Raw genomic sequence first — 24821 nt, forward strand, 5'->3', positions numbered from 1 at the left:
TTCCTCTTCGATTCCGTATATGTGTGTTAGCATACGGTATTTGTTTTTCTCCTTCTGACTTACTTCACTCTGTATGACAGACTCTAGATCCATCCACCTCACTACAAATAACTCAATTTTGTTTCTTTTTATGGCTGAGTAATATTCCATTGTATATATGTCACACATCTTCTTTATCCATTCATCTGTTGATGGACACAAATGTCCTTAACCACTAGGCAACACTGCCCCCCGTAGTGGAGGGGCAGGGACTGTTGGCAGCTTCCTGCAGCTGGAAGCCCACGATGTAGCCAGCCTGAGGGTAGGGAGCCGTGGCGCTCATAAAGGCAATGAGTGCGAGTGCGTCGGGGCCAGTAATTGCCTCTGGGGCCTCTTCTAAGCCCATCATCTGAAAGATTTATCTGTGTGTACGTGTAGATCTCTAAAGTCTCTTAGAGCAGTTGCGCTGGTATCTGTTCCACATCACGTGAGAGCCTGGCAACTCTTCGAATGCCAGGCAGCCTCCAGTGGCGTTTACCTTGGCAGCTCGGCTCCGCTCCCCCGTGTCTGCGCTGAGTTCTCATTCCTTCCGCCGCAGGACGACCTTTCTGGTGGAAAACTTGCAGACTAAACAGAAGTAGACTCTGCTGCCACATTCTCTCCTCAAAGGCATCCTGAGCTCTGCGTAGAGGGATGATTCGACTGTAAGGAAAGAGAGGGGACGCTTCTCCCAATGGCTTTGTGAGGGAAGCGCCACGTGCCACGCACTGCTTCTCTGGTGTTGTTTCGGAGGTTAAATTGGAGGCTCAGAAAGAGTGTGTTGAACAAGCCATTGTAGTGGTTGAGGAGGCAGTTTTCAGCGTGCAGGATGGCAGTGTTCCCGTGGCGGGGGGGCACATTGTGAGAACACTGAGCGCGCAGGGGGCGCTGCCTGGGACTCGTGAGCCCGCCCTAAAGGTGATTGGAATCCCTTCTGTTCCTCCGGCAGTGCATGCGTGCTACTGGTAGCAGCCTGCCGGGGATGGAGTCGTCCCTGTTGATTTGTGCTCCCCGTTGCATCCACACCATAGGGATGTTTCTTGGTTCTCTCAGGGCTGTGCCCATGGCCTGTCGTGGCTGTCCCTTGTCACCTCTACTGGGACAGCGTGTTCACTTCTGACATCTGCCCGCCTTCCCAGAGAATGAAAGTCATTTACTTTTGTTTCTTGCTGGTGCCGGGGGAGTTTTGTTATTCTCCTGATGCCACAGTAATCACCTTGGACCAGTCCATTATAACAATAGCCTCAGCTTCTCCGAGACCCCTCCCCACTCATGCGTTCTGAGGGGCTGCTTCCCACTACATGCCAATTTCTCCCTGCCATCGTTGCTCACACCTGGGTGGACCTTCTCCGCCATCCATCCTTGGGTTGCTTTCCTGCTGCACCAGCTTCTCATCTACATGATGTTAAGGAGATGTTCCTTCATGGCTTGAGCTGGAGGCCAATCCCTTGTTTCTAAAAGTCACAACAGTGCAGTTCAAAGTCTCACGTGACTGCTACATCCCCCCCCCCCACCCAGCTCTGCGGATCTCTGTTGTGTATTTCACGGTTCTTCCCCTTCGTTGTTGAAAGCTGATCGCTTCCTTTTCTCTGGCTTCCTCTTTCACGCTTGGGCAGCCAGAGCTGACTCTTTCAAACAGTCAGACAGACAACAAGTTCATGCTTCTAAACTTATTACACACTGAATCCATCCAGCGAGGCAGAGCGGTGTAATGCTCAGACCATTGGTGAATTCAAAACCTGGATGTGTTTTAATTATACAACATGGTGAATGTAGGTGATCTGTCAGGATAAAGGCTCGTGAAGAGTGGTTTTATATCATCTTGCTTAACTTAAACTCAGTTTCAGCATTAAAGACCCACTTCCGCTTGTCCATTTCACATCGATTAAGAGAGCTGATTAATAATTTAGATATACCTTAGTCCCCACCCCTTATTTCTTAGCTTTCTCACCAGTCTCAAATGTGTGTTTCTGTTGACGTATTGAACGCCTCTTTGAACTCTGAGTTCCAAGGAAAACTGTGTGACACACAGTCTTAGCAGGAGATTGCTTCAGAAGCCAAAAATTGTTGGTTTTTTTTCCCCTTATTCTCATAATTTTTACGTACTGTAATTTTTTTAGATCTATTAAAAATGAAACTGCTCTCTTTTTGTATTTTGTAGAAACTACCTCTTCAGATTACAGCTTGAGGATTTGTCTCTGATCCAGGTAGGTGCAATTTATTTTTCTCAAACTTTCATTTTTTATCTCAATTAGCTCCATGTTTGAGGGGATGAAGACAGATGTATGTGAAGGTATTAATCAAGCCAGAGCAGACCGTTCCTTCCTCAGCAGGTCAGGCCATGGGACGCCTGGCTGCCCTCTTTGACATGAGTCATCACCTGCCTTAATTCCCAATTAGCCCTCTTCCTACTGTGCGGCCTCTCCTCCTTTCATGGGTATCACCCTGATTTACTCTTCCCCAAATGATAGATAATTCAAAGGGCATTTCCTCAATGTTAGGAAGTGGCCTTTTCCCCCTAGTTAGAATCATCATTGATTATTTAGTGTGATGCATCCAGCCACCATATTCTTGTAAAAATCAGCCCCCTTTAGAAAAACACCTTTGTTTCCTCTTTATTATTTATAATTAAATAAATATGACTCTACGGCTTAAAAACCACATATAGGGCTTCCCTGGTGGTGCAGTGGTTGGGAGTCTGCCTGCCGATGCAGGGGACATGGGTTCGTGCCCCGGTCTGGGAAGATCCCACATGCCGCGGAGCGGCTGGGCCCATGAGCCATGGCCGCTGAGCCTGCACGTCCGGAGCCTGTGCTCCGCAACGGGAGAGGCCACAACAGTGAGAGGTCCGCGTACCGCAAACAAACAAACAAACAAAAAAAACACATATAACAAAGAATTAGTGATGATAGATAAAAATGAAATTTACCTACTTGTGTTTTTTTGCGCTTTGAAGGAGGAGGAACCTGAGATGCTTATGCCTGGATAGAGTGTTTATTTTAGTGGCAGATCTGAACCACAAAGGCCCACTTCACCCTGTTAGTCTTTTAGAAGGGTCTCCTTGGAGAAGGACAGGGTCATGGCATAAATACCCACTTCACCAAGATTCTGGAATTCCCCGTGGAGCATGCCAGAATCCTTGGGCTGTGTGTAGTTCGGAAAAATTCTTTAATCACCCTCATCTACCAGAGTTCTAAGAAGTGATTGGAGAGAAGTTTATATTATTTTCTTCTCTTATGTGATGCTGATATTTGGGAACATTCAGGAAACTTTAGATCTAGGGTTTAATAGTAGATCTATGTTTTATTCACCAGGCCTTTAAAATAAGCCAGTACCCCCCAGAAAACTAATATTGGTAAAGCACTTTGAAAACCCATAGACCTGGATTTGTGATCTAGCTCTGTGACTCCCACCAATTGGGGGTTTCCTCATCTGTGGAATGACCACAAAACACTACCAACCCCATACTGTCTTTGCTAGAATTAAATAGAGTAAGGCATGCACAAGAGATAAGGCATAGTACTTTTGCAACAAATGTTAATCACTTTTGTTTTTTAAAAGTGATAACAATAAATAATAACTTCTTATAATTATTTCATCACACTGGACAATGAATTGTCTTTCCACTGCAATTTGGTAATATAAGTGAAGTCTTTAAATGAGTTGATCATTGGTAAAATTATGAGTGTATTAATAAGAACTCAGAATGATCAGCAATTAATGCAGAATACCATTTTAAAGCTCTGGTTTTAAATAATCTTTTATAAAATATATAGATCATTCGATAGGATTATGCTCATTTTGATTCTCAGGGTATAGTATATTATTTGGCATATTGTGTGTGCCGAAAAAGTGAAATGTGCAGATATGTGTGTGTGCGCCAACGTATGTTTCCATATCCATGTGCATTGATTTCCTAGTTTCCCAGCTCCTGTGGCTGAGAAGGTCTAGAATATTGTCATTCTAATAGCAATGAGCACACTTAATACCCAGTACTTGGTTTCTAAATTTCATTCTCCATTAAAACGAACCAAGCCTTGGGACTTCCCTGGTGGTCCAGTGGTTAGGACTTTGAGCTTCCACTGCAGGGGGTGTGGATCACTGGTCAGGAACTAAGATCCCACATGCTGTGTGGCCAAAAATAAAAAAAAAAAGAACCAAGCCTTCTTGGAGAAGTAGCTGATTCCAGGGCCTGGACAACCAAAGTTCCAGATAAGTCTGGAAGATTTTGATGTTTCAGAAATTAAGGGAGTACTCAAAGAATGATGAGACCAGGTCAAAAGGTTATAGGAGCCAGCTTGATGTGGGCTCACTGAAGAAATCTGGGACAATTTGATTGTTAGAATAAGTAATGATAGTATCAGGTTATAACACAGTGAATCAACTATGAGTAAATACTATGAGTAAACACTAACATAAAAATAAATGAATAAACAAATGAGACAGAAGGGACTGCTCTTCCTTACTCTAAAATGCCAACTGATAAATGTTGAAGGAATGATTTAATTAGAAAATTATAATTTGACAACACTCACACTAAAAACTGATTCAGGCAAAAATGATCAATGGATGCAAAATTTGTGGGTGAGAGTTTGATGATGACCAAGATAGCTATATAGTCTCAAAGTCTTTACCTATAAAATACGTATTAATTGCCAGAGGAAAACCTGTGACTTGATAATGAAGATAGCTGACCAGTACCATGATAACCAGCTAGTTAAAGGTACTTTCGCTAGGAATGGGGCAAAGAGGTAGTATAAGCTTCCTGATTAGATTCACTGAAAAGGCCACAGCAAGATTTCCATGATATTAAAGCCAAAAATTATAACCAGTTTCATCATGAGGAACCATCACACAGACCAAACCTGAAGGCCATTCTACAAAAAACTGGTCTCTACTCTTCAAAAATCACCAAGTCAAAAGAAAAAAGAGCTATTGTATCATAAAGGGGAAAAAAAGTACACATGTCAACTGAATGAAACATTTGATTCAAATTGCATCTTGGAACAGGAAAATAATTTTTTCTTGTTGTAAAGGACACTCTTGGGACAACTGGTGAAATTTTACTGTCTGCGGAGAAGATAGTAGAAATGTATTAATATCCTGACTTTGGTAACTGTAATGTGATTATGAAGGAGAATGTCTTTGTTCTTTAGACAAACCTTCTGAGATAAATAAGGGTGAAGAGTATCATTTCTGAAACTTATTCTGAGGTGATTTAAAAAATTACTCTATGTGTATATACATATATATATATATGTTTATGGGCATACACATGCACACACACACGCATGCATGCATGCACACAGAGAGAAAGAATGATAGAACAAGTACGATAAAATGTTAATGAGGGAACTCTAAGAATCTAGGTGAAGGGTTTATGAGAGTCCATTGAACATTGCTTGCAACTTTTCTCGATGTTATTTTGAAATAAATAGCTGCAAAAAATCAGGAGATGCATTTGCCATTACTGTGTGTATAATGTTATTTTAGGGGCAAGGGAACTAACTGTAGTTTCCTCATTATTGCTTCTCATTGTCATGACTACCTTTTGGTGGAAATCAGGTTGAGGTTACTGATGAAATTGAAGTGTTCTTATTGAGGTTTGGAAAACTCATCAGCATCACCTCCTGGTAAGAGAGAGCACAGGCTGCTGACATAGGGCCAAGCAGGACGACAGGGGCTTTCCGAATGGAAGCTTTGACAACACGGCCCTAATAACAGACGTCAGACCACGCGGTGCGGTGGGTACACACAGCGCCACCCTCCTCTGTTGTGCTTCGTGGTTGTGTACGATGCTCTGCAGCTTACCTTTCACTCACTGTGGAGAGAGGACTCTGGGAATTCTTTAGGACAGACTGCTTTTTCATACATGTCTCCAGTTAAGTTGTCCTTTTGATTTCTATGAATACTTTATTTTAAGTTAAATGACCGTTTCTAAGGGTAACAAAAAAGGCTAAGCACACTGATCAAGAAAGGGCTGTACTGGTGTTACAAACAGCACTGTCCAGTAAAGACATAATGTGAACCTCATGGGTAGTTTAAGATTATCTGATGGTCACATTGAAACAAGTACAAAGAAACAGGGGACAATTTTTTTATTGAGCTATAGTTGATGTACAATATTATATAAGTTTCAGGTATACAGCATAGTGATTCACAATTTTTAAAGGTTGTATTTCATTTATAGTTATTATAAAATATTGGCTATAGTCCCTGTGCTGCAATATATCCTTGTAGTTTATTTATTTTATACATAGTAGTTGGTACCTCTTAATCCCTTCGGGGGAAATTATTTTTAATATATTTTGCTTGTTATATCTCAAATGATATCATTTTAACATGTAATAATTACAAAAAAATAATGAGATACATTTCTTTATTTTAATTGTATTAAGTCTTCAAACTCTGGGGTGTATTTCACTCTTAGAGCACATGTGAATTTGGACTAGCCACCATTCAAGAGCTCAGTGGAGCTGTTGCTACCCAACTGGACAGTGCACTTTAAGATCATGAGAAGCAGAAGTGTTTATGACTTGTACGCCTTCAGTTATGTTGTAGAAATATTGTTTTCTCCAGGGACCATCCGGATTAATTTGGATATAGTAGGCTAAAACTTTTCTCCTTCCTTCTCTCTTTGAAGATAGAAAGTAATTGTTGAAACATGGGAAAATGAGGAAGGAAAAGCAATTTGCATGAACAGTGGAGAGAATTAGAACTGAGAATCAGTGACAGCCCTTATTTAACAGCAGACAACGCTTCGTTTGACCTGGCCCCTCTCTGCCTGACAGCAGGGTCCACTTCCCAGGGGCAGCCCCCCATCACCTCGGGATACTTCCCTGTGTCTGTAATGCCAAGCTGCTTATAGCTTCCCAGACTGGAGGCCATTTCCCAACTTTTAGCATCTGCTCATGTCCTCTTTCTTGTGAACAATTTTAACCCCATCCTCTCCTCGATCTAGAAGAAGACCGCCAATCCTTCGGTCTCACTTTAACTGTCACCTCTTTGTAACCCACCTTGAGTCTGTTTGGGCTGATGACCCTCGGATGCATTTCATAGGCTCAGCCTTTATTTCTGACGAGCCCCTCTTGTCTCAGATTGAAATTCACTCTGTGCTGTGAGGAGGGTTTGAATTGTTGTCTCCTCAGTATTAGATGAAAGTAGATCATTAGATGCAGTTACCTGGCAGGTGATAGACTCAAGACAAATGTCTGTGAAAGTTTGAATCCCTTGATATTTAATACATATGTTCACTCTGCAACTTTTTAAAACTTATCATTAGTAGGGCATGGGTGAATTTCATATTTTTGTCCCTAAATTCAAGAGAAGGAAAGTAATGAAAGCGAGCGACTAGAGCAGTGAGGAATGCCTGCTGGAAGAGGCATCCTAAAACACACGTGTGCATACTCTCACCCCACAGGAAGTTTCTAGGACAGTATACGTATTTCCTGACTCTGATCCATTCCTTTCTTATGTACCAGTCACCTGTCTGCTCGATACTGCTCTGCACTTTTCTTCTGCCCTAAATTCTTCTGCCTGGACATTGTTTTAGGATCAGTAATGAGAAAGCAGTTGTTGAACAAGGTTCCTTTTTTTTCCTTCTATTTAGTGATTTTCACAGAGTTCTAAGCCCCTCCCCCCAGTCAATGACCCCCAAATTCGATGCGCTAGTGTGTGTACTTCAGCCAGCACAGTTCCCAGCTGCAGCGGGAGCATGATGCACACCTGTGGTGCATCCTTCCATCTTCCCTTCCTCACACCAAGGTGGTCCCCACACAGTGACTTGATTATCCCAACTTCCGTTTTTAGTGAGAGGAGAAGAAGAGTCCCAGCTCTTCTTCCTGCCCAAGCGGTGAGGGCAGGGTGGGCCATGGGCTGCCGGCATTATCCACAGGAGCACGTTGTCCATCCAACGTGGTTGTGCCTTGCGACTCAGCTTGTGGAACCATGTGGAAACCCACTGGTAAGAAAAATGGACTTTTGTGAAGTGGCTTTAGAGTGAGAAAACGAACTATGAGGTCAGACTGCCTGATAAGCTTGATACTGACCACAGTCCGGAACGGGCATCAACAGAACCCCGAATCAAGGGTTCTTTTTCCCTTTTTCTCCCTAATAAACTTGAGACGTCACTAGTGGAGTTTCTGAAGCAGTCAAGATTTGAGCAAGGATCGGGTCGGTACATGGTTATTATTACCCCCAGTGAACATTATCTGTTTGAGGTAAGTCCCTTAGCATCACCACAAAAATATTCACATATAAATATACCATGAGGTAGAATGGCTCTATATGGAATATTGTGATTTTTCAAACATACCTCAGTGTATTAAAGTGAAAGACCAAGAATTGCTTTGAAGGAAACAAAACCTGTTTTTCATCAATGACTGGCGAATCAAATATTCATGTGATGTCACTTATAAGGTGTCTTTCCACTCGGAGGCTGTGATAAATCTTGCAACTCACCGTGTGCTGAAATGTAGACATCACGTCTTGGAAACCAGTCACTTTCAGGCACAGTGACAGAGGATGTGGAGGTTTCCCATCAGGCGTCTCTCCTACTTCTTGTCATGGTAACAGATCCATCTCTTCAGCGTCACTTTTCTTCTTGCCTTGATCACAGCGGTTATGTTACAAGAACAAGCTTTTTGGAAAATATAGAAATGCAGCCGGCCCTAAGATGAATTGACAGCATTTGCCCATCTGGGATCGTGCCTGGGATGGCCCGAGGTAGAGGTGCGCTGAGCACGGTCCTAAGAACACAAAGAGACTGCAGCTCATTTCACCTCAATGTCTTCCTAACAGTCTTTTGGGAAATTGCTCAAAATCCATTTTTATATTGCTTTGTTACTGAGGGAAAGGAATTCACAGCTTGTTTCTCACTCACGACTGCTGGAATAAGCAGAAAAATTGCAATCTGTGTTCCAGTTTACCACCTGCCTCTCTCTGGTTTCTAAATTGAAAACTGTTATGTCTCTGACGACCTGGTCAATATTGGTGGAGAATTCTCTCCAAAGTTAAGGTAAATGTTAACTTTGTTTCTTGTATATTTGGGTTTGGGGAATTGCCTTTCAACTCCAGTCATTTCTAAATCGGTGTTTCTCAATTAGGGGCTGTTTTACCTGCTGAAAACATCTGGTTGTCACCACTGGAGGGGGACGTGCTAGTGGCATCTAGTGGGTAGAGGCCAGGGACACTGCTAAATGTTTTACAATGCACAGGTCAGCCCCTCGCCGCTCAGCAAAGAATTTCCTGGCTCGGAATGCTAATAGCACCAAGGTTGAGAAACCCTATGTTAGGTGATCATTGCCTCGGCTTCCACATGTTTTGAAGAAGCCACTTTTTGAATCTGTGATGTTAACATGTCTTGATTGAATCCAGAAGATCTTTGATATGCTTGGGGTATTTTCCTCTTTAGATTCCTTTGTATATTTAACCAAACACGTGTATGAGCCCTCAGTGGCCATTTCTAAAGAAGCTGCTGGGATTCTTGAGTATAAATTGCTTCCTTTTATTAATATGAAATTAAATTTAAAAATAGAGTCAATTTATAATACCAGTACCCTCTCTAATGGGTCATAACAATTTGATACAACTACCTTCTGTTGGAATTCTTCTGTATAATTTAAAGAATGATATTTTAATTAGTAATTTAGAGTAACTATTCAAATGAGATATTTGTATTGATTAATTTTTTAAATCTTGTCTTATATTTATATTGGACAGGGGGAGAGTGGTCTCCCATGTAGTTATCCACAGTCATGATTCTAAACTTTATTTCTTTTTTGCCTTCTTTATCAAATATGTTCTTGAAATCATAGTGTTATAGAAGTGGCAGGGATCTTAGAGATTAAAGAGCTTAGAGATCTTTATTAAAACCTTTCAGGGTTTCAGAAACTAAGACTTGATGACCATAGTTACAGTTTTACTGGAACACAGCCATGCCCATTCATTTGCATATTGCCAGCCCATGGTCATCATTAATACATCTTATTGGAACACAGACATGTGCATTCCTTTGGATGTTGTGTATGGCTGCTACATCAACTGGGTTGACCAGTTGTATCAAGTAACATCTGGGATACAAATCCTAAAGTATTTACTATCTGATCCTTTAAGGAAAAGTTTGTCGCCTGGTACTAGTACAGATCAAGTTCTCAGTGAGTACTTCCTGGTGAGTGAACACAGGATAATGCAGTGTAATTCTTTGTCTTTGCTTTTCTTAGGACAATATTTGGTTGTTTGGACAACAGTGTTAATTTTGACTCCCTGGGCTATAATTTCATGGTCCTCCCTAGACTGTGACCCATAGGTTGGGAACCCATAGTGTCACCACTCATCCCCAGATTCTTGTCTCTTCCACTCCCTTGGTGAAAATTCCCTGTCAGGAGCTGTTTCATCTACCTGTTTATTGAAACACATTTACTTTCCTTTTGTCATAACTTCTAAGAGGATTTATAGTCGCTGATGTACATTTTGTGTAGATGAGGACTCAGAGTTTACTAGTTTCAGAGAATATTAGTCACATTGAACGAATGCTGTTAACAAACAGCCCTTCACCCTCAGTAGCTAAACGCACACTCAGAAGCCTTATTTCTTACTTTCGTGATGATTGTCCAGGGCAGCAGCTGTAGGGGCTCTGTTCTATGCTGCCATCCAGGAGCCCAGGGTGTTCTGCTTGTGGTGCCTCCATCTTCAACCCACGCCTCCAGAGCAGCGCGGAAGGAAGTGTGGAGGATCGCACAGGGGCGACCTCCATGGGCCAGGCCAGGAGATGGCATGCCTCCCTCCCTCCCAGTGGCCACCACTAGATCACATGGCCTCAACCAACTGCAAGGAGGCTGGGATTATAGTTTGTCTGCATACCCGGGGAGAAGCAGAAGACTCAGACCTTCAGACATCCATCGGCATGCATTAGCATTTTCTCCCAGAAGGTGCTAGAAAAACAAGATTAGCACCTAAGGATGCACTGAACTGATCCTGTTGTCTGCGCCTACCCCCCACCCCCCGCCATTCCAGCAATTCTAATTTTCTACTACACACACAGATTTATCCACGCGTCTAACATTTCTGTAAATAACAAAGAAGGGATACTTTGAACAAACCACTTAACCTCTTTGGACCTCAGTTATCTTGACGGTGCGTTGGGAGAGCAGAGTCAGGGAGAGGAGTAGGCTGGATCATCCCTGCAGTCCCTTCCAGCGTTAAAATCTTAATATGTGCCATCCTTCTGCTGACTCTTCCTTCTGTCACTGCTTAAATGTTGACTCCTGGGTTCCTCCTTCTTTACGGAAAACTTTCCCTGTAATGGAAAACTTGGCATTGTGCTTATTCGATGTAACTTTAATGACCTAATTTGTCATAAGATAATGAGGACAGGGCTTCCCTGGTGGCGCAGTGGTTGAGAGTCCGCCTGCCGATGCAGGGGACGTGGGTTTGTGCCCCGGTCCGGGAAGATCCCATATGCCGCGGAGCGGCTGGGTCCGTGAGCCATGGCCGCTGAGCCTGCGCGTCCGGAGCCTGTGCTCCGCAACGGGAGAGGCCACAGCAGTGAGAGGCCCGCGTACCGCAAGCAAAACAAAACAAAACAAAAAAGATAATGAGGACAACAACAGTACTAGGCGACAGCATTTCCTGTGCCCTTACTGAGTTCTCAGCTCTGCACATACATCATCTCAGTTTTGTTTTCTCAGTGGCACTAAGGTGTAGGTATTATTTTCAGTATTTTACAGAGGAGGAGATGAAGCTTGGAGAGTTTGTGTGATTTAGCCAAGGTCACCCACCTGGTTTGTGGCAGAACTACCTCCTAAACTTTAAGAGAATAAACTTTATTCATCTACGCCACTCAATTTATGACATTTTATTACAGTAGCCACAGGAAATAATGCCCATGACCTCTATTTCTTATATCTTGCAGTCAGGCTGGTGACCTAGGAAGACTAGTAAGAGTATCCAGTCTCCTTGCTCCAGGGTTCCGTAAACGACCCAAGTGCAGCTAATTAGTGGCCTTAAAGGACTTTCAAATATGCCCTGAAAGAAACAAGGCTAATCTCTTTTCTTTGCAATCGTAAGCTTGAAGGATGATGTCACTGTAGGCTATGTGCAGCCGTTTTGTCCCCATGTGGTGTCTGCTGAAGAATAAGGCCCAACAGAGGCTATCATAACTAGAAATCAGCACTTTTGAATTCTTACAGCATACTTTGAATCCCTGGGCTTGTCTGTGCTTGAATCTGGGTTTCTCATATTGTACTTCCCAGTTACAACATATTTTAAACCTTTTGCTTTTGGCTTAAACCAACTGGAGTTTAGTTTTTATCACTTGTCACAGTGATAGTGACAAGTTCTAAGGGCTTGGTTAAAATGATTTTAATTTTGTCTCATGTTAATGTTAACACTTCTCAAGATAGATTAGAATGCCAGTGTACTCTTATTTTAAGACTCCTGAAGCGTATGAATATACCACCTGAAATTTGTCTACCCTTTGAGAAAAGAGGCTGTCTTAGAGCGTTGGGTCTAAAGTGTGATTTGGGTCACCAAGTGTGATTCTCTTCTGTTTACAATAAATGTTACCATTGGTTAAGGGAGTCCCTTAGCTCTGAGAAACACACTTGGCTCATAAATGCAGATCTCAAAGAATTCATTTGGAAGTCACATTTAGACCAGCAGTTCTGTCCTTTAGAAAGCATACAAGTTAAGTCTGAACATACGATGCTTTGGGTGGCATAGTCATTTCCTAGGGCTGCGGTAATAAATTGCCCCAAATTTAGTGGCTTAAAACAAGAGATATTTATTGTCTCACAGCTCTGGAGGTCAGTAGTCTGGAATCGAGGTGCCAGCAGGGCCACACTAGGGGAGGAAGCTTCCTGCCTCTTCCAGCTTCTGGCGACCCCAGGAGTTCCTGGGCTTGTTGGCGCGTCACTCTGTTCTCTCGCTCATCTTCATATGATCCTCTCCGTGCGTCAGAGTGTCTCAAATCTCCCTCACCTTTCTTGTATAAGGATACTCGTCATTGGATTTAGGGTTCCTCAGATAATCTAGGGGGATCTCATCTTGAGATCCTTAATTAGACTTGCAAAGATCCTTTCTCCAAACAAGGTCACATTCACAGGTTCTGGGTAGATATATCCTTTTTGTGCGGCCACCATTCAACCCAAAGCGGGTAGTATTCAGGGGGTCTTTAGAAGACATCTTTCCGAGTTTATGCCTCTTTGTTTCAAAGAGATCCTACCTATTCATGGTGCTCTGAGGCTTCTCCTTGTGCTATAGCTGCGAGCATTTTTTTAACGACTCTTCCTTTTTTCCTCTGTCTCAGGGTTTCTTAACCTCAGCATTATTGACATTTAGGTCAGATAATTCTTTGGGGTTCTTTTCTGGGGGGGCTGTCTTGTGCACTCTAGGATGTAGGGTAGAGGCATCAGGCCTGACCTCTGTATACTAGATGCCAGTAGCACCATGCCTCCCAGTTGGGACACCAAAACTGTCTCTAGACATCACCAAATGTCCCCTGGGGGGCAGAATCATCCCCACTTGTGAAGCATGGCTCTATCCCCACATCACCCAATGAGGATGATAAATGTTTTTCAACTGAAAGGCAAAGATAAGAAAACGGGAAATTGGACAGCACAGAGACAAATGTAAATTCTGCCTTTCCTGTACTCGAAGTGAAAGGAATGGATTTTTTCTGGTAAAACAAACGCAGTATGGAAACCTGCCTTTCTGACCCTTTTCTGGAGTGGACATACCTTAGACGCACGAGGAGGTTGATGGTGGCATAGAGCGTATTTGTCCTAATGCGCCTCTCAGTGATATCCTGGAAGACGACTCCTTGAAGATGATCACAGCTCGGCTTGCTCTGCTATACCAGCGGGTGCTACAGGTATCCTCACATCCCTGAGGCAGCTATGGGAGAGCACAGCATACTGGAAACGCCTTTGGATACAGAGAGGGTGGGAATGCAGTTTTCCTTCTGTTTCTGTTTTGTTTCAGTAGAGTAATGTGTCAGGGTAACAGCCTTGGGCGTCTATAGTTCTCACTTGAGCTGGGCCCCTGAAGGGTTTCAGGAGCTCTCCTCCGATGTATTTCATACATTGGGATATCCGCTGTCCAGCCCCATAGGGAAAAAGGAAATGTGAAGCCTAGCTCTTCTCTCTGCCATTTGTAATAATCACTGCCCAGTTTTTCTTGTAAAGATTTTTTGACTTTTTATAGTTTCAGTTAGGAGGGCAGAGAAAGGTGTTACACACTGATGGCCTCCTTCCCAAAACCTGTTCAAGTGACAGGTGTTTACAAATGATGAAATTCTGCCTAAGGCTGTGCCTAAGGGAATGCTTAAAGTTGGTACCTAAGCCCCACCCTGCGAAGGTGGACTTAGGCTGCCGACCGCCTGTGATGCTCTTCTGCCCTGTTCTCCCCCCTCACTGCCCTCCCTCCTTGGTCTATCGATCAGTGCCCAGCCTGAGACATCGAGCAGATAAAAATGCAAGGTCAGCTCTGAGAAAGTCCCCAGGACAAGATGGGCATCAATTAATCATTCCCAACTTTCCTGCTTCATGAGTGTTGGCCTGATCTCCTCCAGCTGAATTCAAACCTCCCACCTGTGTCTCCATGTGCTGTTTCTCCTGTTCAGACCCTATGTCTTTGTCTATATTCTCCTCCCAATCAACTCCTGGCAACTATTATTTTAATTGTCCTCCTCCATGCCATCTGTAGCTTCATAACGGTCCTGTCCCTGTTCTAATTTGCTCTCCTCCATCCCAACAGAATTAGACTAGATGGATGGGTGATCTCCAAGGGCCCGTTCAGCTCTAAGATTATGAGATTTACATGTTCAATTGCTGTGATTGTCCCCTTCTTCAGAACAGTTAAGCTCCCCATCCATGTTTAATTAATGTTGAGGGTGCAACAAATCTAGCTCATTCTGTGCCTTTAATGGCCAGTTGACTGTGGACTTGGTTTATCAAGCCTGTCCAAATGACTAACGAAGAGATCCCAAGCTCCTAACAGCTCCATGAGGCAAGTATTTACTTAGGCTAATGACCTCCATTCTACAGTGGGCAGAGCCAAAGACTATGAGAGCTCATCGCTAAAATATTATGATGATGGTTTGGAAATCATACGACAATGGGGCCATTTTAAAGTGTTTGAAATCTTACCATCCATTTTCACTAAAGATGTCACTTTGTAATTTAAAGCTGCAAAAATATCAGCTACTCCCACAATCTTGAAAAAGCACCTTAATTACAGATATTTTCCTTTAAAAACCTTGTTCAAAATTCTATGCCAGAAAACAGAACTCATATTTAAGATTCTTTTAAAAAATGGAATCAGTACAGCACTAGGAAATTAAGCTATGCAAATACTTTTTGTTATTTATGCATTTTTGGTTGTTTGAGAGAACTGTTCAAAAACCTTTCTAAAAAAGGTTGGATTGGGATGCTTTCATTCTAACCATCTGTATTAGTTTCCTAGGAGCGGTGTAACAGAGCAACCAAACTGAGTGGTTTAAAACAACAGAAATATATTCCCTCACAGGTCTGGAGGCCAGAAATCAAGGTGTCAGCAGGGCCGTGCCCTTACTGAAGGCGCTAGGGGAGGGTCCTTCTTTGCCTCTTCCAGATTCTGGTGTTTTCCACCAGTCCTTGGCGTCCCTGGCTTGTAGATGTCACCCTAGTCTCATGGCCATCTTCTCGCTATGTGTCTTCACATCAGCTTCGCTCTGTGCTTACCCATCTCTGTGTCCAAATGTCCCCTTTTTAGAAGGACCCCAGTCATATGGGTTAGGGCAGACCCTCATGACCTCATCTGAACTTGATTACCTCTATAAAAACGTTATTTCCAGTTGAGATCACATTCTGAGGTACTGGTACTAGGGGTTAGGATTTCAACCTATCGTTTTGGGGGAGGGGCACAATTCAACCTTTAACACTACCAATATCATTTTTAATGATAGGTGACATTTTGGTCACCTAAGTTCATATCTACATATTCTTTAATTCTGCACACGTGTGTGAACAAGAAAATCAACAGCCCCCCACCCCCAGTGGAATAGTTTAGTTGATGGTATGGAATTTAGAAAAAAGTATTTTTTTTTAAGTTGAATTTATCACTTTTCAACAACATTCAGCTGTTGTTAGATTTTCTTTTAGGTAACCACCATGCCACCTTGTTTTATTTCGTTCTGTTTTTTAAACGAATTATAGTTGGTTTACAATGTTGTGTTAATTTCTGCTGTACAGCAAAGTGACTCAGTTATGCCACCTTGTTGTTCATCTTTTCCCCCACCCTTTTGTTCCCTCCTAACGGAGCATCCAGTGATGCTGGCTGTCTTCTCTGAAATTTAACTGTTATTTTTTGCCTGTCGTGTATCGCTTCCTTTGTCTTGTCCTCCAGAGGGAGATCCTGTAGCTTCTGCCATAGCTCAGTTAAAGCTCCTTGAGGAGAGGAGAGTGTTTTTACACGGTTTTTTGAACCCATGCAGTTTGGAGCGTGATGACTGAGGCCCAGAATATACTCTGTCTTTCCCTCCCCTTATCTCCTTTCCCTGTTTCCCTGCCTGATATTTTTGCTGTCCGTACTCACCTTGAAATTTAAAAATTATAAAATATTGCAGAGGTATTATTTCATAAGCTAATCCTGAAACTTAAAAATCATAAATAAAGTATTCCATCTGGACCAGGTTACTTTCTGTATGATGTTTTACATTTATAGTTGGTCGGAGACTTTCTAAAATGCAGAATTCCTTCTGTAATTAGAAAAAACAAGTCACCAAATTAACCTTGAGCATCAAAGTTATAAAGTGTAAAAAGAAAAAATCCGGCATTATAAAGATTTGACCAAGCACATAATAATACAATACCTTTTGACAACTGAGTATAAAATGGAATTACACGTAACCATGAATGTAAAAGTGTTCCCTGAGTCAGAAAAGAAAGTGTAACTTATTTGCCTTTTGGTAAATAGAGATTTCACATTGATGGCTCCTTTATTAGCCTTACATGTGTGAATAAAAGTATAATTCCACAGTATGGAGGTTCCTTAAAAAACTAAAAAAATACTTACCATATGATCCTGCAATCCCACTCCTGGGCATATATCTGGAGAAAACTCTAAAAGATAATGCACTGCAATGTTCATAGCAGCATTATTTATAATACCCAAGACATGGAAGCAACCTAAATGTCCATTGATTGACTGTTGAATGGATGCAGAAGATGTGGTATATATATACAATGGAATTTTACTCAGCCATAAAAAAGAATTAAATAATGCCATTTGCAGCATCATGGATGGACCTAGAGATTATCATACTAAGTGAAGTAGGCCAGACAGAGAAAGATAAGTATCATATGATATAGTTTATATGTGGAACCTAAGGAAGTAATACAGATGAACTTATTTACAAAATAGAAATAGACTCACAGACATAGAAAACAAACTTAAGGTTACCAAGGAGGATAGAGGGGTGGGGGGAGGGATAAATTAGGAGTTTGGGATTAACATATACACACTACTAAATATAAAATAGATAAACAACAAGAACCTACTGTATCACACAGGGAACTATATTCAATATCTTGTAATAACCTATAATTGAAAATAATCTGAAACAGAATATATATATGTATAACTGAATCACTTTGCTGTTTACCTGAAACTAACACAACATTGTAAATTAACTATATTACAATTAAAAATTTTTAAATGCTTAAAAAAAAGTATAGTTCTAATCATAGGTGATTTTTCCCACAAGGAAATCGTAATTAAAATGGCCTTTATCATTTTAAAGCATGATTGAAGCAAATATGTATGATCTTAAGCTCATTGCTCATGGTCAAGGAAACATGAATTTTCTTTTTATACACAAAAAGAAAATGCATGATCCAGGAGCATTAAACTTGAGAAGATGTATAGACTTGAAGTGAATTGGAAAGGAGGAGAAAAAGGTGATTCAGTTTGAACAAAACCCTTTAGTGTACATGACACGTATGCAATAAGTAAATTGCTAGTGAAATTATTTGTCTTACTGTAGCATTGTTATCTTCCTGTAAATTTCAGTTAATTTTGTTTTTACCTTTATTAGGTCATAAGTCAAATTTCAAGCCCCAAATTATTAACTTTTTTTTTTTTTCGGTACGCGGGCCTCTCACTGTTGTGGCCTCTCCGGTTACGGAGCACAGGCTCTGGACGCGCAGCCTCAGCGGCCATGGCTCACGGGCCCAGCTGCTCCGCGGCATGTGGGATCCTCCCGGACCGGGGCACGAACCCGTGTCCCCTGCATCGGCAGGCGGACTCTCAACCACTGCACCACCAGGGAAGCCTCAAATTATTAACTTTTTTCCATAGCGTTCAAAGTGAGAGTGAACTCTGCCAGAAAAGGCACATTAGTTTTTAATAAATACATTTGTGAAAAGTACCATTTTTCAAATAGAACACAGGGACTTATCTATTTTTGTGGAAAATGTATATTTCATAGTTATAGAGTATGCCACATCATATACATTCAGCCTGACGCTTGGAGAGCTCTGTATAAATATATCACATTTAGCTTTTTTAGAAAGAAACCTGTTTTATCAGGTCTTGACAAATTTCAGTTTGTCAAAGCAGTTTAAATATAGCCAGCATATTTGAAGATTCATAGGTCAGCCTCTAAGATATGATAAGCCTATGAATGGAGGTATAGATAGTATATTAATTACACATTTCATACACTGATAACCTTTTCCTGACCTTCTAAAATGACTGGTGTTTTTTAGACCCTATTCCTTTCCTCATGTGGGATTCTATTCTATATTTCCTTGCCCCAGTTATACATCCCCTTTTAAATTAACATGGTAGCATTTGAAGTTTTGAGTCCTTAATTATCATTCATCCTATTAAAATACCCTTTAGGGGCTTCCCTGGTGGCGGGATATATATATCTGTGTGCTGAGAGCTCAGCAGGCATTGCTCTTAGACTCTTATCAGGGCTCCTATTTGATAGACACCATCTTTATCCTGATTTTGCATTTGAAGAAAGCTTGTCAGTATTACACACCAGTAAACTTGGTGGACTCCAGATTAGATCTCAGACCTCCTGGCTGTACCGCATGTTCTTAACCTTCTAACATAAATACTGAAGAGCGGGATGGGGGACAGCGACCCCTCTTCCTCCCTTCCCCCTTGTCCGTCCCTTTCCCGTTTAGCTTCCACATACCACCTGAACCACTGGAAAATTCTACCAAGCACTCACTGTGAATTATTTGGTCTCTCACCTCTCTCTTTGTTCACTTAATTCTAACTCACAAAGGTTAGTTTATTTCTGTGCGCTGCCTTTTCCACTAGCATGCATGTTACAAATGCAAGTTAGACAAGAGGCTCACTGATATTTTAACACGGTGGTTCTAGAATCTGTTAGATCATCGGATTCACTTGAATAGGCTTTTAAAGGTGGAAATCCCCAAATCCCCTCCACGCCTACTGAATAAGGATTGAGCCATTGGAATTCCTGCTTTGAACATGAACTTTGGGAAAGTTCATGAACATGAACTGAGCACTGGTGTCAGTCATACTTTGTGGGAAAGGATCCAAACATGGGCTGTGAAAATAGTGCATCTAAGGCTAGAAGTACTGGAGAGCAGTAAGAAGAGCAGGCTTGGAGGACCTGGATGTCGGGTCGGTTGAGGAGATGGAAGATGGGACATTCTGCTTTGATGCTAGTGACCTTGAGTGATGGTGAGGCATCCTGCTGGCTGTCCAGTGGGTATTTGAAGAGAAAGTTCAAAATCTTAGTGGGGATAGAAAAGGAGAGGAAAAGAGGAGGAAAACAGAGCAAATGAAAGTGAAAGGGTGAGGAAGAAAATGAATGAATAAGTGGATGAATGAATGAATTATGGACCAGGTAGGTTTGGAAGTGGGGCTTAAATTGTTGGCTCATGGGGAAACCAGTTGTGCCTTGAGTCCTCAGTGTAAAGGAAGAGGCAGCGGTCTGCTCTGTGGATGAGGTGTTAGGACTCCAGTGTCCTTGGACAAAGCAGATAAGAGATGCAGGGTTTGGAGTTCTGAGAGGTTAAGCAGGCTGGTCCTTGGATCTATGAAGAGCTTTTGGCCAAGGCATCTGGACAGCACTGAGTATTTGGATATGTGAAGCAGGGAGTTTGGCACCAGTGGGCATGACATGAAGGAGGCATAATGTCAATCCTCGTGTGAGGAACAGCAGGAGGAATCCAAGAGAGAACGGAAAGATGAGTTCCAGTGTCCATCTCGTGGTGTCCGGCAGCACCATGACTTCTGAGCCCAAGGCAAGGGTTGCTGCCCGCGTCTGGGGTAACTTTGCTGATGTCGATGGAGAATATCTCATGGGCATGTCTGATTCCCCAAAGTGATACAGGTTGCATGTGCTGAGGCTTATTCCCAGGTGTAGCTCCTCCAAAGAGTCATGGCCCTTCCAGCGCTCAACTTCTGAGCAGAAACATTGGAGCTGAGCCGGGTGGTGGTTAGAGGGTTCCTGCATCACAGATGCATGGCGACCAGCCCAGTTCCTTCTGGCCATCTTTCAAAGACAAGATTTGGAGGTTATCCACTGCTGTGTGTGATCTGAGCTTCTGTTCCCCATTGCATTTTCTTGTCTCTGTTCTCCCTTCAATTATATGATTAGTTAAAAGCCAACATTTTTTCGAACCACTTATACCTCTGTTGGCAGAGGTACTACCAGGTGATAAGTCAGAGAGGGGGAAATTTATAGACTGTCATTATGATATGCAAATCAAGAAAAACATACTTCAGAGAAAAATATAGAGCTGACATAGTTAATGCAGAGCTAACATAGATGCCAATAGCATTCACCTTTTTATTTACTTATTTATTGATTTTTGCAAAAAATACCAACATCCCCTCCAACTCCACCTGAATATCAGTGACTAACCTGGGTTAACAGTATCTTAATTCTGAATACCGTGTGTAGCATGGCTAACGTAGGCATATGGCCGATCAAGAAATGATCTAAATAAATTTAAATTTGGAGGAAGAGGAGAGAGAAAAGTGAAAAAAGGAAATTAGATGAGCAAATGGTATAGGAGAGGCAGTCATGAAAGAAAGATTCTGCAAACTGTGACAGAGGTATGAACAGTGTGGAATTTAATGACACGCATTAGATTTATTATTATTATTGCAAAAAAGCAGCAATTAACCAGTCGTCCATATAGTGAATATAAAACAGCGGGCTGTCAACACTGCGTGTTCAAAAATTCACATTTGTGTTTCTCTCATGATAAATTTTTCTTGCAATTTAAAATTAGAGAGAGTTTGTTTTTCATATGCCTCTGGAGGGGGAGGTGGAAAGGATGACTTCATAAACCTTTAAGAAGTCAAAGATGTTGAATGAAGACATTTTCTCAGAGGGAAACAATGATTGATTGCTTTCAATCCTTCACTTCAAGTTTTCAAGAAACAGAAAGCATAAGGTAAATCATATTGACAAATAGATATCAGGTGCTGACTGTTTGCAGTGCGTTCTGTCAGGGAAGAAAGGGACATGACAACTCAGTTGAATCTTATGTTCTAGTTGACAAGGTAAGATTTATGCTCCTGCAAAAGTAATAGTAATAGTAGTAGTGCTATCCCAGGCCCTCTGTGATTAAGTGCCAGTGTGTGACATCAGACAGGGGAGCTCAGAGCAGGCAGACGGGATCACTGACCATGGACCAGACAGAGAAGACAGGGCAAAGCTCAGATCACCTTCCATACCAGGGTTCCTTGCCTTACCGGTATTTTGGGCTGGATAATCCTTTTTCACGACAAGGGTGGGGGAGGGAGGAGGCTATCTGCACATGCCAGTGCCTTTCCCCCCTAATTATGACAACCAAAATGTCATAGGCATTTCCATATGTTCCCTGGAGCCGGAGGGAGGCTATTGAGCTGCTGGTCGAAACTAACAGCAATTGCTCAGCTTTTGGAATTACCCACATGATAGGAGCAGTTGCATACCTATTTCATTACTTAGGACATTCAAAAAATATTATTTTCTGTGCTAGTTTTTGTTTAATAAAGTACCATGAAAACTATTTAAACTTACAAGGAATTCTAGAGTAGTTCATCTTCCTATAAATTCAGCAAAGTTTAGCCATCTGGCATTTCATCTACAACTTCTGTATTAATAACTAGAGGCAGTGCAGAGGAGTTTTGGAAAATGCTCTCTGGGTGCGCCCTGTCTCTGTGTGTGGCCTGGGGAAAGTTACCTAAACTCACTGTGTTTCAGTTTCCTCTTGGGAATAATTGTGATGCCTTCCTGCAGATTCTTCTGATGAGTGAATGCAGATAACAGTGTGCAAGCAGCCTGGTCTGTCATAAGGACTAAATGGGTGTCACTATTATTTTACTGTTTTAATCACAAACTTTACAAATCAAGTGTATTCTGGTAACTGCTGTATTTTAAGATGAAGACCATACATGGGCTGGGAGACTCACAGAATTCATTTGTAAATTTGGGGCCAAAGGCATTTGCTAAGGGAAAAGGGGGCTTAAACATTTGCATACGTTTAAAAACATCATTATTTTAATATTTGGCATCTTCTAAGTACCACGACTGTCCCTGCCCCAGCTATGGTTCTGCCCAGCTGGGCAAAGGGAGCCTGGGCAGGCTGTTGAGACAGGGGTGAAAGCCAGCTTGTCTCTGGGGCTGCAGGCTGAGCGCAGACTCCACAGGAGGGTGGGCCTGACATGCGCACCTGTGATTAGCAGGGAAAGTGTCCCTACTAGACACCCAGAGTTGTGGCAGAGTCCTTGCTTCAGTTGGCTATTTATTGGTGCCTAAGACAACCGCAAAACTTAGTGGTTTAAAACAGCCATTTTATTGCTATTTTGCTCACAATTTTGTGAATCGGAAAATTCCAAAAGCCTAAGTTGGGGAGTTGGTGTATGACCAACATGGCATCAATGGAGGCCCTTGCAGCCGGAAGTTCCTTATTCAAGCTGGTTTATCCACTACTGTGTCAGCACTTCATTGCTTCTTGGGTTACCTCTCTCTCCCCTCTCCTTTCTGCTTTCTTCTTCTTCTCCTTCTCCTTTTCCTCCTCCCACTTCTTCTTCCTCCCCTCCTTCTCTCCTTCCCTCTCTCCCCACTCTCTGTCCCCCAGCCCCCAGCTCTTCCCATCTATCTCCTTGCCTACCCCTCCTTGTCATTTTATCCCCAGGGGACTCTCCCGCTGCTGCTCTCAGGACAGTCCTACTTCTTACCTGGCAGCTGGCTTCACGAGGCAGGAAGCTAGGCTGTCAGGCCAGTTAGGACTGAGCAGGGAGCTAGCGGGGGCAGGGCCACTTATATCGTATTCTATTGGTCAAGCAGTCACAGGCCTGTAGGGATGCCAAGTGGTGGAGAACTGCACTCCAGTTCTGGAGGGGGGATCTGCAGGTCCCATTGCAGAAAGGCCTGTGGTGGGGAGACACTGTGGAGCCATCTGTAGGGCTCACGGTCTGCCTGTCTCTTTAAGGCCTGTGTCCTGTGACTCCGCCTCCCATAGATTCTGACCCCCTTGACCAAGGATCTTCATTTTTAACAAACACCTGGAGGTGAGTCTGATGCAGGGAGTCTAGGGTCAAAAGCAATTATTTCAAAAATAGATGGGAAGAAATACTATAATTTCTGTTTCTATTATTTTTATATAAAAGTAAGTAGCATAAAATTTACTAATATTAATATGCAAGGTGATGGCGGTGCCCTCGCTTTCTCAATATGTTAAGCTGCTGACACACGTCAGGGTCAGTTTCTGGGGTATCCTGAGGGAATCATGGACAAATGGGGAAGGATTCTACTTTACAAGTGCTAGGGAAGTGAATTTTTGCATTATGTTATTTATGCAGTAGGATCTTCATAATGTTTTGTAATGAAGTGTGGAGGGACCATTACTTTGTGTTCCATAGAGAGGTTCCATAGGTACTTAGTGGCAACATATTTTTTAAATTGTCATATTAATATAATATATTAAACAATTAAACTTAACGTATGTATATACAAATATATGAATGTGTGTCTATCATCTATCGACTATCTATTCAATATCTATCCATTCATCTATTTATCTATCTATCCATCTATCTATCTATCCATCCTTTTTAAAAAGAAAAGTGGTCCAAATTTGCTGAACTTTATGTGATTTTTAATAGTGTGTTAAATAGGTGTTTTTTGAAAAAATACAATCTTTATTTCAAGAATGAGACAGATTCTGCTTTTCAATAAAAACTAATACAATGGAAAAGTAATTTTTTTAATCAGACACTTTAAAACAATTCCATCCTTACAGGAATTTGTGGTTTAAAATGAAATAAAAGGGACCTCCCTGGCGGTCCAGTGGTTAAGATTCCATGCTTCCAATGCAGGGACACAGGCTCGATCCCTGGTCAAGGAACTAAGATCCCACATGCTACACCGCGTGGCCAAAAAAAAAGAAAGAAAATGAAATAAAAGTGTCACTATAATAATGGCCTTATTCGTACTTTAGATTTGGAAATTTAGAAAATTCTTTTTTTAACATTCTTATCTACACTTTTAACTTCGTTGTAAAACTTCCAACTGGAGGGCTTCAGTGTGCTTTGTGCTCATTTTAAACTGTTCTTATGAGTTTTCAAGCAAGAGATTTTAGGATGGAAATGTACTGGCAAATTTCAACACACAAAAAAATCATCTAATCAGAAGATGGGTTTGAAAGAAATCAAAATTTAGTAAGAATAGTCAAGAATGCAATTGGATTTACCCATCTGTTTGAGATGTCTACTTTAGTTATAACAGTTTTAAACTAAAAGTCAAAATAAACTGAATATGAAAACGAACTCTCTAAACA

The 24821-nt window shown here is 41.9% G+C and overlaps 1 protein-coding gene across 1 annotated transcript in view; it reads left to right on the plus strand.

The window, feature by feature from the left end:
* The window catches only part of SEMA5A (semaphorin 5A), a 477095-nt gene that overhangs the window by 234269 nt on the left and 218005 nt on the right, over positions 1-24821 (plus strand). The window contains exon 5 of the mRNA XM_060009673.1: positions 2180-2225. Coding sequence (XP_059865656.1) covers positions 2180-2225 — 46 coding nt within the window. The remainder of the gene's footprint in view (positions 1-2179; positions 2226-24821) is intronic.

Source organism: Delphinus delphis, chromosome 3, assembly GCF_949987515.2.
Source record: "Delphinus delphis chromosome 3, mDelDel1.2, whole genome shotgun sequence".
Classification (NCBI taxonomy): domain Eukaryota; kingdom Metazoa; phylum Chordata; class Mammalia; order Artiodactyla; family Delphinidae; genus Delphinus; species Delphinus delphis.